The sequence below is a fragment of the Taurulus bubalis genome (assembly GCF_910589615.1).
Source record: "Taurulus bubalis genome assembly, chromosome: 1".
Lineage (NCBI taxonomy): Eukaryota > Metazoa > Chordata > Actinopteri > Perciformes > Cottidae > Taurulus > Taurulus bubalis.
This window is the reverse complement of record NC_136589.1, coordinates 26422087-26440298: the sequence shown is the minus strand read 5'-3', so window position 1 is coordinate 26440298 and position 18212 is coordinate 26422087. Positions and strand designations below refer to the sequence as shown.

At 39.2% G+C, this 18212-nt stretch overlaps 1 protein-coding gene across 1 annotated transcript; it reads right to left on the bottom strand.

Moving 5' to 3' along the window:
* Positions 1–7602: 7602 nt before the first annotated feature.
* LOC306748830 (noelin-3) lies at positions 7603–13063 on the bottom strand (the record flags this gene model as incomplete). The annotated part of the gene is made up of 4 exons (XM_079232056.1): positions 12908–13063; positions 11677–11896; positions 9436–9542; positions 7603–8280 (listed from the first exon to the last, which is right to left on the bottom strand). The coding sequence occupies exons 1-4, from the start codon at positions 13052–13054 to the stop codon at positions 7603–7605; spliced, it is 1152 nt and encodes a 383-aa protein (XP_079088182.1). The 5' UTR covers positions 13055–13063.
* Between the last annotated feature and the right edge of the window lie 5149 nt (positions 13064–18212).

The window sequence follows — 18212 nt, the reverse complement described above, 5'->3', positions numbered from 1 at the left end:
TTAAAGTGGCATGTGTATTTAAATATGAAGTGTGAAGGGATGTGCAGGGGAGTGACCGGTAAGAGGTAGTCAGTGGGGGACCCGGGCTCTGTTGATGAGCCCGACTGCCGACAAAAAGAAGCTGTTGGTGTGGCGTGAGGTCTTGATCCTGATGGACTGCAGTTCCCAATGGAAGCATGGAGACGAAAAAAAAAGAAAGGTGAACAAAAAGAAACGTGCGCGTTTAGCCCGATAAAATACAATTACACTACAACATTACGGGTAAAAGATGGAACATAAAAAATGAAGGAAGACATAGCAAGATGGAACTTAACTCCTTTCCTAAGTCTCACTGCGAGGATTGAATCCATTAAAATGAATGTACAGCCCAGACTATATATATATATATATATATATATATATATATATATATATATATATATATATATATATATATATATATATATGCATATTTTTTTTACATTCATCAAACATTTTGTTTTGACAAAAACAAATAAATAGATTATTTAAAATGACTTCTCATCTCGTGAAGAAGACGTTCAAATCAGTGAATAAAAAGTATAAAATAAATACAAAATTTGTTGCAGCAAAGTGCTGTCCCATTCATATTTACACCAGTTCAAGCCCTCACAGCCTCTCACACTCAGCCACTTAGCATCTGACGTCAGTAAGTCCCTGAGGGTTCAGGGTTTGAGGGTTCAGGGGGGACATTGAGATTGGGCCTTGGAGCTGATGTTCAGCTCCCACAGCGTCGACGGGGGAATCACACAGGGTTAGAGGGTAGGGTGGGGTTGCGTTCTTTCTGAAATCCACAACCATCTCCACTGTCTTCAGAGTGTTGAGCTCCAGGTCACCAGGTGGTCAGTCTCCCTCCTTTAGGGACTTGTCCCCACCAGAGATAAGTCCAATGAGGGTGGTGTCATCCGCAAACTTCAGGAGCTTGACAGACTAGTGACTGGAGGTGCAGCTGGTGTACAGCGAGAAGAGCAGAGGGGAAAGAAACCAGCCCTGGGGGGAACCGGTGCTGATGGTCCGAGAGCCTGAGACGTGTTTCCCCAGCCTCATGTGCTGCTTCCTGTTAGACAGGAAGTCTGTGATCCACCTGCAGGTGGAGTCGGGCACGTGCAGCTGGGAGAGCTTGTCATGCAGCAGAGACGGGATGATGGTGTTGAAAGCAGAGCTGAAGTCCACAAACAGGATCCTGACGTAGGTTCCTGGGGAATCCAGATGCTGGAGGATGTAGTGGAGGGCCATGTTGACAGCATCGTCTACAGACCTGTTGGCCGTGTAGGCAAACTGCAGGGGGTTCAGGAGTGGGTCAGTCAGGGTTTTGAGGTGGGACAGGACCAGGCGTTGAAAGGACTTCATGACCACAGAGGTCAGGGCGACGGGCCTATAGTCATTGAGTCCAGTGGTCCAGTGATTGAGTCTGTTTGGAGAGCCTAGAATCCTAGGCTCTCCAAACAGAAGCAGAGTCACTTGCTGAGAGCCGATGTTGCAGTTTCTCAGAGTACAGTCGTTTAGCATCTCTCAGCGCCTTGCTAAACCTGTATTTTTTACTTTTTCTTTTTTGGTTGTTGCTGGGCTGCCCTCCCAATTCAGCTGATTTGGAAATGGGGGGAAAAGACAAATGACATTGGACACTTTTCTAATCTGAGTTGCAGTTTGTTCAACTGTTGAGTGCAAAAACGCTACTGTATATTGTTTCATCACGATACGATCGATAAAAGAAAAATGTATAAATACAAAACAAGTTTAACACTTCTAAAATCTTTACTGTGTTTCATGACTTGGCATAAAGGAATACAAGTTATCTAAAATATATTAAGATCATGTTCAATACCTGTTCATAGCCAGATGGAGCTGTTCATTGGTAGTAGCGCTGTTAGTTTGTACAGAAGTTGATTCATTTTCTGTCTCGATTTAAGTGAAACCTGACATCTTCCTGTACAGCTGGGATGACTTGAAGTTAGTAATTCAAATATAGAATCCAGATTAAATGCATCTCAATGTTGTAAAATGTGCATGAGTTAATACATGGGGAGGTCTTTGACACTGGTGCACTCCAGGGATCAAAATGTCAGGAGATCCGTACTGTGTTTCTAAAAGACTGGAGTTACTGTGGCTGCTTTGACCTTTTAAGATGCTTCCTGTCTGACTGACCTGCATTGATCTGACCTGGAGGAGAGCACCGAGAGCACTGTTCTGTATGTGCGCACAGTTTGAAGAGATCCAACGCTAACAGTTACCCATCGGCATACAGCAGCTTGAGTGGCTAAAACATTCTTCACGGTCATGACAAACAAACACGCACTGTGCAATCACACTTCCTTGCCATACCAATATTTCCTAATGAGTCAACATACACATTTCAGTTGTTTTTGAATGGCAGCTCCCCAAAGATGTTTATTTCCATTAGCAGCTATGCTACACGGGTAACCAAACATATATATATATATATATAGCTTCTATATCCCTATATACTCTGTTACGGTAACTTAGATTAACTTAACATACCATCACATGTATGCAGCTACACAGTAAAGTTCCCCGTAACAGCCAAAGGCATCTGGTTAAATACAGCCTTCAATCAGTAAGATCTAGTTTGCGCCAGAAGTGCAGGTGAAACCATTTACTTCTTTACACATGTTAAGTTAGAAAAGCTATACTTCAATCCTTCACTTCAGGTAGAAACACTTTTAAATACTCTTAACATATGGTATACCTTGCAAACATGCATAACAAATCAGTATCAACCTAAACAAATACCTTTACAGAATCTGAGTGAGTTCTCACCAACTCTGTCTCAACATGCCTTAACACATCATTCAAACATCGTGACTTTGGAAGTCAATTGGAAATAAAAATTTACTTCAGGAGTCATTACTGCATTACATTTATTGGACATTTGCAAATGTTTTACACTGTAAAAAGATCTGCCGCCTTCATTAAGCTTACAAAATGCTTGCGTCAAATTTGGATGATGGAGAATTGCTTTTGTCTCATAATTAACTGCTATTCTTAGAGTTGTGAAAAATGTTATTTGAGAATCTCCAGATCTTATCTTCCTATCTCTTCATCGTACATTATTCTCATGTTTATTTTAGAACAGATAGAACAAGATATGGCGAGAGATAATTTATCGTGTCTGCACAGCACATGAACTGGTTTGATTTGACTTGAGCATTTCTAGAATCAAGTGAAAAACTGTTATTTTTCTTGTTCAAATTTCAGTTGGGGAGTTAAGAGGCTAGTCAGCCACCAACAAGGTATCTAAATACCTTGTTCTGTGTACATGCACACATATTTTATTATTTTAAAATGTATTCCACCTTTTACCACCTGCAAAATTAAGGGGATTTACACATTAATAGAGCAATGATATATTATACTATTAAATAGGTAATTCTTACTCATGATTGATTTTACTTAAGCTAAGCTTAAGCTAATCATTTTGTAATTTGACTGTACATTTTAAATGCACTATTTGTAACAGTATTTGTACATTATGGTATTGCTTATTTTACATAAATTAAAAGATCCGAGTAGGCACTGAAAATGTAATTATACCATGTAATTATTACCTTGATTATATGTGTAAATTCTACAATAAATTATTATTTCAGTCCTTTTAATTTAAAAGGTCACCTTTTATTTAATGTGTTACTTTGTGTTTGTTCGTAATTATAAATCCTTATTTTGAGTAAATGTGATCATTCACACCAAGTAATATTAAATAAACTACTGGAGTGACTGTACAACCTGACACAACAAAGTCAAATGTACTTGGGGAATACAAGTAAACCTGGCAATTAGGGCTGGGCGGTATGGCCAAACATTCATATCACTGTATTTTGTAAGATTCTGGCGGTTTCAACTATTTCGTATAAAAACATTCATTCATAGACGCCGCAAAGAACCACTGGTCAACTGAAAAGCTGTTGCAAGTGGTGAACAGCTGTTTTTACGTTGGTATATTTGGTGTTCGGAAGCTAAACCTGGAGAGACTTAGGACCCAGGGAGGCTCCGCCGCAGGAAGAGACAGACCGGAAGAGTCTGTCACTTCCTGCGATGTGAAAGCGGCAACTCTACCCATCATGCAGTTTGGCAGTGTAATTTGATAAATGTACAATTATTAGTATTACAAATTGTTTATCTGTCACAAACTGTTGTGTCGTGATGTTTTACCCTGTTAGTTGAGCGCTAGTTGTGGTTAATTAATTGTTGTTAGAAAGTTAGAAACCATGACTCAACCATGAGTTTCAATACATGTTATAAAACTAGCTTTGACCACGCCCGCAGCGGTGAGCTATGAAAAATACATGTTGCTGCCTGCTGAAGAGCGACAACTGCTGGTACCATGGACTGGACTCAATAAACGTCTAAAAATAAAAAATAAAAAAACTGTTGTTACGGCTATATGGCGGTATATGAAATCTTTATATATAAAGATTACTATCAAAGACTGAGTAAAGATTACTATCAAAGGCTGAGTAAATGTTATGTTTCAGGAAGTCATTTTCAAGTAAAATTTACTTGACCATTTTGGATGAAAAAACATTGTTATTAGTAAGTAAACTTAACTTAAAAATTGTCTGAGTAAAAATTTAGACTTAAACTTAGAATTTCTGTGTGGAAATTGTTACCAAGCTTTTTTTTTAAGTAAATGGCACTCCAAATTGTTTTCAGTGTACTTCCTCCGCCATGGACTGTAAGCAGTGTTGGGGTAGTTACTCAGAAAAAGTAACTAGTTACACGTTGCTAGTTACTTCTGAAAATTGTAACTAGATTACTTTACTAGCTACTGCATTTAAAAAGTAACTTCACTACTAGTGACTTTACTTTCCATTTGTTTAAGCAAATGTCCAAATTAACCGCAAAGATACATGGACAAACATCATGGCCCTTTCATCACTTTATTTTCAATTTTCAATAAAGGGCTTAGCCTTTCCACATAGTGTATTGTAATTGTAAACATGTAAAACAAAATGGCATATAGAACTCAGCCATTAACTTGAACGAACATTAACCCTGTTCACACTGTCTGACCAAAGAAAGAAATATGCCTCACTTTAAAATCCACAAACAACAGGATACAAGAGGTGGCATGGTGGGGACATTCAGGTCAGTCAAACAGCAGTAACACATTGAAAACAGGCCAAAAACAGGCTTTTGGAAACATGAGACCCCACTAAACCAAATGGGGGCCGACTCCTAAGAACAAAGCCAGCTTGTTATAGGAATCACTGTAGTGGTTTAAGAAAAATAGAAAAATAAATGGCACTTTTCCCCATAAAATAGAAACAGAAAATCCACTTCATCATTGCCTAAATAAACAGAAAGTGCACTATATCCTATGAAGTTTATCATTTTTCTCTATTCTTCAAAATAGCGATTGTATCGCATGAGTAAAAGTCTCTCGAATCTTTTATCCGACCGCCTGTTCCTCCTTGGGGTCAGAACAATACTGCCCAGGCTGAAAAGCCTTTCGACAGGTGAACTTGATGGTATTGGAGTGTTGTATTGCTTCACAATATCCTTAATCCTAGGCAACCTGGAGAGAACCTACCAGTTGGATCCGGGCACTCCGTCTCATCCATTCCCCGCTTCCCTCCTTCTACGCACCAGCAGCTTCGTCGCTCAAATCCCTCAGATCGGAGTTCTGTGATAGACTGTTCATGCAGGAAGTGTTGTGTGACTCGCGCGCCACTAAAAGAGAACTTTTCGGACTGGTACAAATGGCTTGGGTAATGTAGGAAAGCGCGTTCCTGAGGTCTAGTAAAGTAGTTACCAATATTTTGAGAGTAATGCGTTACTTTACTTCGTTACCTATAATAGTAATATCGTTACTGTAATCCGTTACTTTGTAACTCGTTACCCCCAACACTGACTGTAAGTAACCAGGAGAACAATATCTCTTAATGTAATTAAAGCTCTGACAAAGAGTTACAGCGACGTAAAATGAGAAAGGTAGTGCAGGAAATGAGAAATAACCTCAACCACTTTGTTCTTTTCAGAGGACAATGAAATACCATTTTTGGCAGAAAAGCATTGTAACTGTCAGGTCTATAATTTAAAGTGATGTCAGATTAAATCATAGTGCAGTCCGACTTCATGTTGGAAGCATTTCAGTGTTCCCTTTTGGGTCTCTTGAACAAATTCACTCAACACAAATACGCAGAACACTAACTTAATGAAAACAATATTTTTTATTTTGGTTATGTATAACTTCTTATTTACACAAATTAATGTATTAAAGTGATCTACTGCTGTCTGTATAAATGGACCATTAATACAGCTAGAGAAAAGGTGAATGGGATGTTGTTCAGATACAAAATACACAGGTCTACAGTTACAGTACAGTAAATGCTTTTAGGATAGCCAACATTCATGCACGAGAGCTGTTATCTGTAGGTTTACAGAACGTACTGCACTGAATAAGGCATACAAGCTGTTGCTGAAGTTACAAAAAAGCTAATTTCTCAATGTACTAAGTTAAGGGCAACCAGTTTTGCTGTTTGAAATACTTTGACTTAGCAAGACATCCTCTGAACTGGATGACTGAGAATCTTCATAGACACAAGAAAGCCAAGTACAGTAACTATACAGGTGCATTATGGTTCACCACATTTCTCATCGTCTTGTACAAGGTCAAGTGCAAAATGTTTTGAAAGGAAAAGTACAATGATAAATGCAAAGCCTATTGGAGGAAGTGAAAGGCAGGACTAAATTAGGACTAATAAATGGCAAGAAAAGAAAACAAACAATTACCGCAGTGAACTAGTCTCATTGCAATACTGAATGAGAAAACCAATATTAATATAAAGCTTTCATTTTAGAGAGAAAAGGGAACTGTAGAAATTACTGGATGTTCATTGTTCAGTGTTTCTAAAAGTTGCTGAATAAAAGTGCCATTATTAAATTGAAAATATGTTACCTGCATAATATGTTTCATAATGAACATTTAAATGTTTTCATTTTGTGCGGCCATTTATAATCTTCGCCAGGAGGATCATGCAATCAGTAGTGTGTGTGCATTAGTACCTAAGTATGCATGTGAGTCAGTCAGTGTGTGTGTGTGTGTGTGTGTGTGTGTGTGTGTGTGTGCACCTCTGTGTCTGTCCACGGCTAATCTTGCATTTTGGTGCAGCAAACTGCATACTATTTTGAGGGGCCCAGTTATGGCGCATGCTCAAAGACCTAATGTCTTATGCGATGAATTTGAGCTGATGCCTGTTTTTGAGTGTGAATGCGGTGTCTTACGACATCATAGTCCATTGGTGTCTAGACGGGCTAAACCAATTGTGAGTTTCATATTCATTCAATCACACAATACAACAGTGGTTGTTACAGATACACCTGGCGGAGATGCATTCTACTGAATAAAGTTTTTTCATTGAAACTGCTATGTTTCCACATTGGGAAGATCATAATTAGTTAACTCATCGTATGAAAGTAGCAAATTGTCGGATGTCTGTAAATACATTTTTATAAAATGCCCAAAACTAATCGGGGAAATTACATAAATATATAAATAAATACATTAATTAGAACATTCAAATGCAACCATCTATTGTCTCCATGATTTCCTATTTTCACGGCTTAAGAGTCGTCCTCAGTTTTGATGATGTGGAAAAGTGTAACATTAAAAAGGACCTGGTGGCCATTGTTCCAGCCGTAGAGTGCGCGATCCCTGGCATTGTAGTCCAACATAGACAAGTGGAAGTACTGGTTATGAAAGGGAATGTCTGTATACTCATATGTGGAGGTTTTAGTGGAGTAGGCATAGTACACCTTAGCACCGGTCAGGTGGGAGTTGGTGATGTAGAGCGTCCCACAGATCATAAAAGACTCGCCGGCATTCCTCTTTGAGTATTCTGTGTTCCATGTGTTGAGGATCTGGAGCGTGTCCGGGTTCAGCTGGCTGATGACTATGTTCCCAGCGTTTTGGTTGGTGGCGTACACAGCCCACAGGCCCAGCTCGTCCGCCATCAGGTCGATGTCAGAGAAGCCTCCCCACGTGTAGGGGTAAACATTATGGAAGCCCGCTGACTCCAGAGCCCTCTGGATGACCACACGGCCCGTCTCGAAGCTGTACCTCACGATGATGTTGCTCTGCATCTTGTTGTAGTACAGAGAGCCGTTGTACACCACATGGTCTGTTCCAGCCCATTTGAAAGGCAGATTGTAGGTTCTCGACTCGACTCCTGCCACAAAATCAGCTATGGATTTATACTCTTTCACTATCTTGTTGTTGGTGTAGCTGTCCATGTACCAGACCTGAGGACAAAGAAGTACAGACAACGTTCCTGTGAAATAATAACCACCTGTACAACAAAAAACGTTATCTATAGATGTCAATGAAAAAGTATACGAGATGGAGCTTTCTCTAAATAGAGGATGAAAGAATTCAGGCGCTCCATAAAAGTGGAAATAAAAAGACCCAGACATTTGTTGTAGGCCAGAAGTTCAATTATTTAAATTTGTATTGATAAGGTCAAATTGGAAACCAATAGAGCGCAACTTTAGCTACGCTAGGAAACAGGCTTTTTGGAGTTATAATCTCAGAATACTGCATCCAATTTAATATTTTAGTATTTGAGAGTTTAAATGTTTTAAAAAAGTGTTTCAATATTTAAAAAAAGTAATTGTTATGTTTGTATGTGTCCGTTTGTAGATTAAATTTTTTCCTGCATACGTTTATTTTCAAGCAGGCAGGTGACCCAATGCAAATTCCTGCTACATGCCATTACAATAATTAACAGTTGATGGCAGGAACAGCCAAGATGCCAGCAAAGTTTCAGCAAAAGCAAGAGTTGGTGAGACACATGGATGTCAAGAAATATATTTTTTTAAAGCAAGCAAAGAAAATAGTGAAACACCTTTACTTTGTTGAGCATGCAGTGTTATGCCTGACTCAAAAACATCCTCTTCCTTTCTGTGACCCTTTTTTAACTTGAAGAGTAACTTGACCCTGATTACCAAAAGTAAACGCTTGCCCTCTGCTCTCTCATATCTCTGACTTTATTCTGCTTGCTTGAGTAAGTAACAGTTAATTGTGTACTATTTTTAAATGTTAAGGTTTAAGTTGCAGCATCCGTCAAAAGCTGGCCATTAATGCGTCTAGTGCTCAGTGGATAATTGACAAAGTATGTAAAGGCTGTACTTTTACTTCTTTTGTTGAACACACTTATGAAGGCCCTGTGCCAAAATGCATATAGGGAATGACGTGGATACAAAAGAAATTTCATTTAAAAGAATGTCTAGAGAGGGACATCAACATTTATGTTTGATCCGAGCAATTAAAGTGAGTATGATATTAAAACAACGGCTCTCCCAAGTGAACAGGAGGGAAGCAGTTGTATGTAGATTATTAAATCCCGTGTTTACTTTAAAGGCTTGCAACATACAGTGAAGAACATTAACTCGGTTCACCCTGTTGTTTTTGGGAGTCGCCTGTGGGTCGGTCATCCAGGCTCCAAACCTGGTCCCTGAAGTTTTCACAGTCAGCGGCCCAGTGATCTTCATTAGCTTGCCACATGCTGCGGACACATCACACAGTACAAACTGCTACAGCTCCACAAGAAAAAACTACAGCCAATGGTATAATGGTAATACTGGAATAAATACAATATGTGGCTAACGGATAAACAACAAAGATCTGGACTGTTGCATGTTCAGCATCTGGACTCTGCTATTAGAAACAAAGAGGATAACCAGAGAAGCTGCCACACAGAAACTAGAAAAACTTTACTTGGTGACCATTTATTCCACATACTTACATATTTTAATCTGTTGAATCTGAATCTGAATCTGAAGACACTTTCATTGTACCAAATGACAGTATTCCCTATTAGTATTTAACCGCTATCAATCAAAGCTTCACACACTATGAATGCTGAAGTAATCATCTCGAGCTCAGGCAGATTTCCAGCCACATATCATTAGCATTCACATGTTAGCTATTCACGTTGACACTTTGACAGGCTCCATCAGTGTTGAAAACATGGCAGTTGGCAAATTGGAGTTTAGTTGTGCAAACCACTATCAGAGGCAAAGCTGCTCTGAAGGCAGAATTAAATGAGCACACACTGCTCATTTAATTCTTAGGGCTGTCAAAAATTACCAAAGAAAACTTTGAATATTAATTTATTTAAAACGCAAAGTTTCGACCAATTCAAATATCTTCTTTCGCGCATTATGTCCATGGCATCATGTCCTAAACGTCTTTTGGTCAGACGTCGTGTTTCTATTTTCTCCTGTTGTTCGATTTGAAAGCGCTAAAATAGACTAATATTACAATTATAATTATTAGGGGTACTAAATTAGTTAAATAGTGAAACGTTATAATCGCTCAGTCATGTTGAGCTTACGGAATTATAAAAATATAACAATCTTTTTTTTTAAATGTAGTCCATCATTTCTCTTCTCACAAGGGTTTACAGTACTTTAGCCATTTAAATGTATTAAATCGGACCTGTGGTTGATGATCTAGAAGCGTTTGAGTTTTTTAAAACTCATTTTCGAAAAAAAGGTTAATTGCGCACTGATATGGAACGCTCTAAATGTAAACAGGCTGTACAGTACTTTATGGCTGAATAAAATACCCCCCGTGACTCACTCTCAACCAATCAGAATGCTTGATTTGATCTACCTGTATTATAATGTAGAATATGTACATTTCAGTTTATGAATTTACACTTTATTTTATTGAATATTTATTAACTAAAAATTTTAAAGGATTTCTTAATGGACGCTCATTTTTTCACATACCCCCATTTGAGAACCACTGATACGATACCTCCTCCTTCACTACACAAACCTAAATAATATGGCAGCTAGCTGGAGGGAGGCCGACAGGGAGCTGAACATCTCCTACTTGCTGTTGACTGTATTGTCATTCCCAGTAAGTATCACAATAATTTGTTGGGGTGTTTTCTATTTTAAAAAGTAGAAATGTCAGAATATGGTACTACTCACCCATCTAGGTTACGCACAGCTCATGCGGTAGTACATGACATAATGTAACGCTTGCTGGTAGGACAGGGTGTCTCTCTTTCAATCAATTTCCAATCAATTCATCAATGCACTGTTGATTTGAAAACTATATTGGCTCAGTAAATGTCTGCCTGTCTGTCAGGAAGGTTAGCAAGCCGCTGCCAGTTGGGATTCCCAGTAAAATGTTACGTTAAATTACATTTTCAATTAATGAAAGTGACGTTGTTGACTCCCGTCATGCAGTGCATTTGGTGTACGTGAGCCAAACAGTTGCGTTGGTGCTGCTGGCCCACTGGTTGAGTATAGCCGAGTTATACATCAATGAGTGAAGCAAAGGAACTGCAGCTTCAAAAACCTCAAACTTCAAACAACAAAGAAGGAACCAGAAGGATTCAAAATAAAAAATAGACATTTACTTGTTGCACTGTATAAGCCTTTATTGCACTAGTTTTATTTATCAGCCTTAGCTTCCTGATGCTACCATCTTTAGCTGGGGAAATTGTTTCTTTGAGGATTGCTCAAGATGATTTCTGCCTCCAGTAGCAGTTCTACTGTCCCCTGCTCTTTATCTAAAATGCCAATCTGATGATTGCTGCAAGAAATGTGCTTATGATTTCTTTGCCATCAAATAATCTGGACTCACCATGCCTAAATCGGCTTGTTCTGCGATGGACTTACTGAGTTTACTCATGCAGTTGCGGAGCCGATTTTCCAGGTTTAGGACCCTCTGTTGCAGCTCCTCGTAGTCGTACGCTCCCATTTCCTCCTGGATGCCCATCAGCACGGCAGACAGGTTCTTGATCTCCTCTTTGAAATGGGAGATGAGCTTGGCATCTGTCTTGTATTGCTCCAGGACAGGTATCAGCGGTTGCAGGGACTCCATCTTTCCCTTTAGCTCCTAGAAAACAGCAAGAATAGACCACTGCAAAGTACCTGCAAGTCTTTGCAAATCTCTCAATCAGAGGACACTTAACTTGGTTTCTAATGCATCTTACAATACATCTTTAACCAAGGCAGAACATGATTCAAGAAAATTGAAGCAAATTTTCTCCTTACTTTGTTTCGCTTGTTTTCAATTGTTTCTGAAATTATGATTTTTAAACTTGATATGTAAAGATGGACATATTATTGCGGAATTGATTTGGTACTATGATCTTTTACTGCATCTTCTTATATTAGTGGGTACATTCTCTGTTTTGTACAACATGCAGAGTCTTCTTACTGATTCATTATTATGGAAAACCTTGTTTCAGAGAAAACAATTCTGTAATAATTGCAGGAAAGATTGTCTGTATCAGGAGGAGGGGGGTAATAATCATTATAGTAAGCTCTCTGATCATTACTGTTATGTAATGTCAGGGTAAATTATACACAGTCAAAGTAAATGCTAATCCTCTCTTTTCTGTGAAAATACAAAGTTCTTCTCCATGAGGTATGAGTATTGGAGATTTGTACCTTGCTAGTAATTGTTAAAAACTTGATTTACTTCTGCCAATTTTTTTTTTTACAGTTGTGTTACAAGTGTTCACAGGAAGAGGCTGCAGCATGTATAACATAATGCAACAGATGTGCTTATGAAAGTTAAAAAACTAAAAAACTAAAATATTGTACTTGATCACTGCTGTAAAAAGTACATTACTCTTTGCCTACATGTTTTTTTAATAATTTTAAATACAATTTAAATGCTTTATGTAACCATCAGGACCGTGTCACTCTTACTGACTAAAGAGTTTTAAGAATCCATGCTGGATGCTTTCTTTCCTTTCATTTTGTCCTTAGCCAGGCATGTATTGATCAGGATTTAAAGTTAATCTATTTCAATGCTTCTGAGGTGTATATATAGAATAGATCCTTTCACAGCCTCTCCTGTGATGTTTCTCACAAAGTTAAACCTCAAACAAAAATATACCTGAAAGTTTTTGTTGACGAGCGTCTTCCTGTCCGATTCGATCTGTCGAAACTTTGACCGCAATCCTTTGATCTGGCTCTCCATCCTCATGATATACTGAAAGTCCCTCTGCGTCCGCAGGTTCAGAACCTCAATTGACTGCGACATGTTCTGCACCTTTTTATAAAAGAATGAAACAGTGCAGCATTGATTTTTCCCTCCACTGTCAGATCAAAATGTCCTCCATGTTCAGCTGTTCGGTAGCCTGCAATGCTCTAACTTCCCAAGGAACAAATCAACATTTTAACCTCCAACGGGATTGTCTTTTAACCATCTATGTGTAAACTGAAAAGAACTGTTACATGGCAACATTCTTGCTCTGTTTTCTCTGATATTTTAAACATATATTCCACACATCAGTTACAATTGCCTGTTTTTTAAGTGGGCATGATAACATGTTTCAGAGCAGAGATTTGACAAAAGCTCAGTTGGTTTTTGGGTCATGTGAACAAGAATAAATGCGGGCCTGTCTCTCTTTTCTCTTTGGCTCTAATTTTAACCAACCAACACTACTGGAGCGCATCACTAGCAAAGTGGCACTACACTCATGCATTGTGTTCTGCATACTTTTCTGGCTCTGGTAGAGGGATCCTGAAATGGCCTCACTGAAGCCCTGAGGCAGCTTAGTACATTAGTATCAAAGGCCCCAGTGAATGACAGAAAACACCCTTTGGCTTACAACATTACAATGTAGGCTAGACCAATGTTTCCTTCTAAGTTATAGTGATTGAGGAAAGTGCAATTTAAAAAAATAATATTTCATTTGGAATTAAAAGTCATGTTTCTATTCAATTCACAGCGTTGATTATTCCGAGCTGCTTTTGTGTGATTAATTCAAAATCCATACTTTTAAAAAGGAAATCGTGCTGGATGGTAACCAATTATATTAACTCTTTCGAAGATTTTTGGATTAGTCCACTTTCTGATAGAAATAATGTTCCTAATCAAAAGCTTAAAGCCTGATAATAATCAACCAATAGCCTTGAATGGATGCTAGCGAAAAAATGGGAACACCTCAGTTCTGTTTAGGCGGTTTGGAGAGCAGCCATTCAGCGGATGTCTTCCATGTAATATATGCAGAAGTGGAAAGTAGGGTTATGGACCTGGCTGGTGCAATCTCTCTGAGGATTAGTGCAATAAAGAAGCATGAATAAAGATAGAAATCCATGTGATGTGTCAGATGAATTTAGGTGTGCTGGTTGCTTACAGTAAAGTGTGTGTTTAAAGAGAGTGCATTGTCGCAGAAGCAGAACATGTGTGTGGCCATGTGCACAAACCTTCTCTAGGAGCTGGCGGAGCTGTCTCCCTTTGGCATCTCTGGAGCACAGATTCTGTTCAGGTGCCACCACTGTGCAGATACAACGCCCATCTGCATCTTGAGCTGAGCTGTACACCTGCCACCCCTCTTTTGGCCTGATGGTCTGCATGCAGAAACACAGGTACAGTTGTAAATGCAAAGCACACACATCTACAGGCAGATACACTAAAGAGATTTAACCCTGACACTATCATAACATGATGGGTCATCCATTCTTCTTCCTTATGCCCGCAAAGCTTTAACAGCAACCAATTCCACTGACTTATAAAAAGTATGGGCTTTGCAGGGATGCATTGCTTTTGTTTTAACACATCCCTCCACAGTATATGGTCACCAGTGAATTTCTTCTTCAACAATAAATAGTGTTTCCTGGCCTTGATGAATAACCCAAGTGCAGATTACTCTGTTTCTTCTCACTAGGCCTTAACTGAAAGTCCTGCTGGGAGACTCAGATATCTTCATTACATTCAATATGTTCCAAAGCACGAGAGTAAGAAGCTTAAAAAACAAAGTTATGCATCATCAGCCAATGCAGCATATTTTAAATGCACCACCATCAACTGATGTGTACACAATAAAAAAATAGTTGTCTAAGCACTAAGTTGTCCTGAAAGGTTGGAAAAGTTGATGGCTATCAAACACACAAACAGCATCAGTATTATTGGAACAATACTGCTGTTTATTGTCGGCATGGGAAATTAACACAGCATCCAGCCAAATATTGGCACCCTTTGACTGCGGATAGTAAATTTGTCCGCACTACAAGTGTCCTTGGCAGACAATCATTATTTGGATTTTGTTCTGCTTTCTAAAACTCAGTCTGGCTGAAGAATAACATGTGAAACATGAACTTTGGCCTCAGCAAGCCTTTGAAACTTGTGGCTATAAAAGAGAAGTTCCCTGTTTTCATAGAGCAAGCGTCCTTTCCCTTCTCTCATTCATCCTTACCTGTCAGCCTGAGCAGTTTAAAGGGTGTTTGGTCTCATCCATGAAAGATCATGGCCCCTCTGAGCAGGCAAGGATGTCAGACAAAGGAAAAAGCTCAGACTTTGACTCATCATGATCACTTTGTAGTTCTACTGTATTACAGCCATAGAACAGTCCTGTGTTTTAATAATGGAATGACTGATCAAGCCATGGATAGGTAATTTATGTTATTCATATATAATCTCTAATTTAGGGTTTAACACCGCCTGTGCCACATCTTTTTGCTTTCTTATCTTGAAGTAAAAAAATAAAATACCTTCTGCATTATCGATCTCCTGAGCTCATCTCTCTTAGCATGCTACATTGCTCCTTATATGATTGTGAGATAAAAGGCATGAAGGTAGAATATCATAGTCTCACCAGTGCAATTTTTATTTTTTACATTATGTGCCACCTCTGAACTCATGCTCAACAATAGTGACATTGCATTGAAATATCTGGAGGTCATGTGTGGTACGTTGCAGTAGTGAGAGAGATGCTGGACGGCTTGGTGCACCATGACTGGAACTGCAATCTGCCTCGCTCACAGCATCACAGCTGGATGGAATAAAAGAGGGAGAACAAAAATACCCTCAGCTCTTCTTTTCCTTACTTTCTTTTGAAAGGCTCCTAAAAAGAAGCCAGTTTCACTACTATGTTAAAATGGTCTTTTTCTCCACCGTCTCTTGAGTGACGTACATCCCCCCCTTCTCATTATCACATTTCCTCATTTTAAAATGAATTTGAAGCTCAGCCAAGCCAGATGCACTCTACAACTCTGCACGAAGAGTTTTTTCTTATTCAGACAGCTGGTTCTTTTTATTGTTTTGTCTGTTCATTTAGACTTTCTGACAGACGTTCTCTATTCAGTTGTCAGTAACCTGTACACATTTCCTGTTTGTGTGAACAATTTAGTCGCATTAATTCTGCACACCACTTCCAATCATGGCAAGGTGATATAGTATGTGAGGACCCTGCTTTGCAATCAAGACTCTGGCACAGGGATTGTACTCTGCATGGTGGGATGAGCCTAATAGACCATTGTTCTCGCCCAAATGGCGTGGTGATCTACAAGCTGCTCTTCCCAATTTGTTATGATGCTCCCAAATGCATTTCCATTTCGTAAAGCACAGGATAGATTTCCCTATCAAGCATCGCATTTGAAAAAAAGAGAGTAAGGTAGCACAAAAAAATACATAACGCAACACACAACATTTCAGTGAAAGTAAGAATATTCCGGTATCAAGATGTTTAGTGCAGCTTCCTCTGCCTGGGAGGGAATTTAGATATAATTCACAGCAGCATATGTTTTATGTATTTATTTACGTTTACAATGATTTAACTCTCCCTTAAATGTGAGTTATATGCCTGGCAGTACTCCAGGATCAATATCAATGCTATTTGGTTGATGTAGGCAATACACATCAGTGCTGTGAGGCTGCGTCTTGTTCTACCAACACTTTATTTTGATCTTTGTTATTTCAGATTTTTTTTACCCAAACATTTCTGTCATGTTCTTGTTAATTACTGCCAATGCTGGAGTCCATACAGGCAACAGCGACTACAGCAAAGAAGCAGCCACACATGCAAAAATGCCATGGGGCCAGAAATGACTCATTTTCTCTGTGGTTGGTCATTCACCAACCATTGTGCAATGCTCCACCCTAATTATTCAACGGTACTTTTAAACAAGGAGTTTACGTGGCATTATTATCTCGTGTTTAAGTTTTTTTTTTTAGAGAAATGTGAAGGCAGGAAACTCACCACTGAAGGGCAGTATCCGATCAGCAGCAGAAACAGCAGCGGGTTCAGGACCACGGACAGTGACCACATTCTGTCGGACGCTTCAGTGTTTCCCTCCTCACCTCCTCCGCGACGGGTATAACAGTTTTCGCGCAGGTTTCTGACCATGGGCTCGCGCCACCTCGTCCACTACGCGCTGGTAAAAAACAGGGCTTCCTGGGGAGGAGGAGGGCACGTCCAACCACTCGTCCCCGTCACGCGTGCCATGTGGGCAGCGGGGAGAAACATCGGTACTGCAAGAAAGTGAAAAAGTTTGTGGGCATGCATGCAGCGAAAATCCGAGCTGCGTTTAGGTTACAGGGACCCTTCTTCACGGATATGACATCATCCAACTGCCTCTCTCTTGACTTTGAATGAATCCAGCGCGTATGTGTGTGTGCGCGTGTGCGTATTTGTGTGTGCCTAGTCTAGAGGAGGAACCACCGCCAGCTGTGTGGTGACAAAAGTTGCAGCTGGCAGTATTCACCAGTAAATAGGAGAGAAACGCGAGATCAGAGCTGCTGCTGCGTTGTGTGCAAGACTGCACGGAAACGAGAGAGAGAGCGCGAAGGGATAATATGACCGCAACAAAATAGCAACATCTACTTTTATATGGCAAGGAATACTATTATTTCATTTTGATGAACTACTTTAGGTGCAAATGTGGCTCAGTTCACCGAAATTACCCTAACATATTTCCAAGCTTACTTCTAATGGTATAGGTCAATAATATGGCAGCTACGTCAAAACAAATGCATGAATTAAAACAATATACCCAAAATTTGAGATACGTATTAACTATGTCAAAATCAATTGAAGTTTAACCCAAACCACAGCTGTAGCTCCGAATGGCTACCTGCTCTGTGTTAACCAGAGCCAATCAGAGCTCCTTCTTTGTCTTTGTGGGTAGGATTTTATTTTAAGTAGCAGGCTGATTACAGCTTTAAATTGAAGCAATCATGAAATGGCAGGCAGCAATAAGTCAATGAAATAACAAAAAAAGCTAAATCTTAAAATAATTTGTGATCTCATGATTTTTTTATTTTTGTAATAGAACACTTTTTTAAACTTTCTTTCTAATATTGGTCGTTTTTTCCCTGGCATAAAATGAGCTTTTCTATATCTGGCCACGCAAAGACCTTGTTGTTTTTATTGTAACTGTTCAATAAGGTCTGTGGAGGTCAGAGGGACACTGTGTCT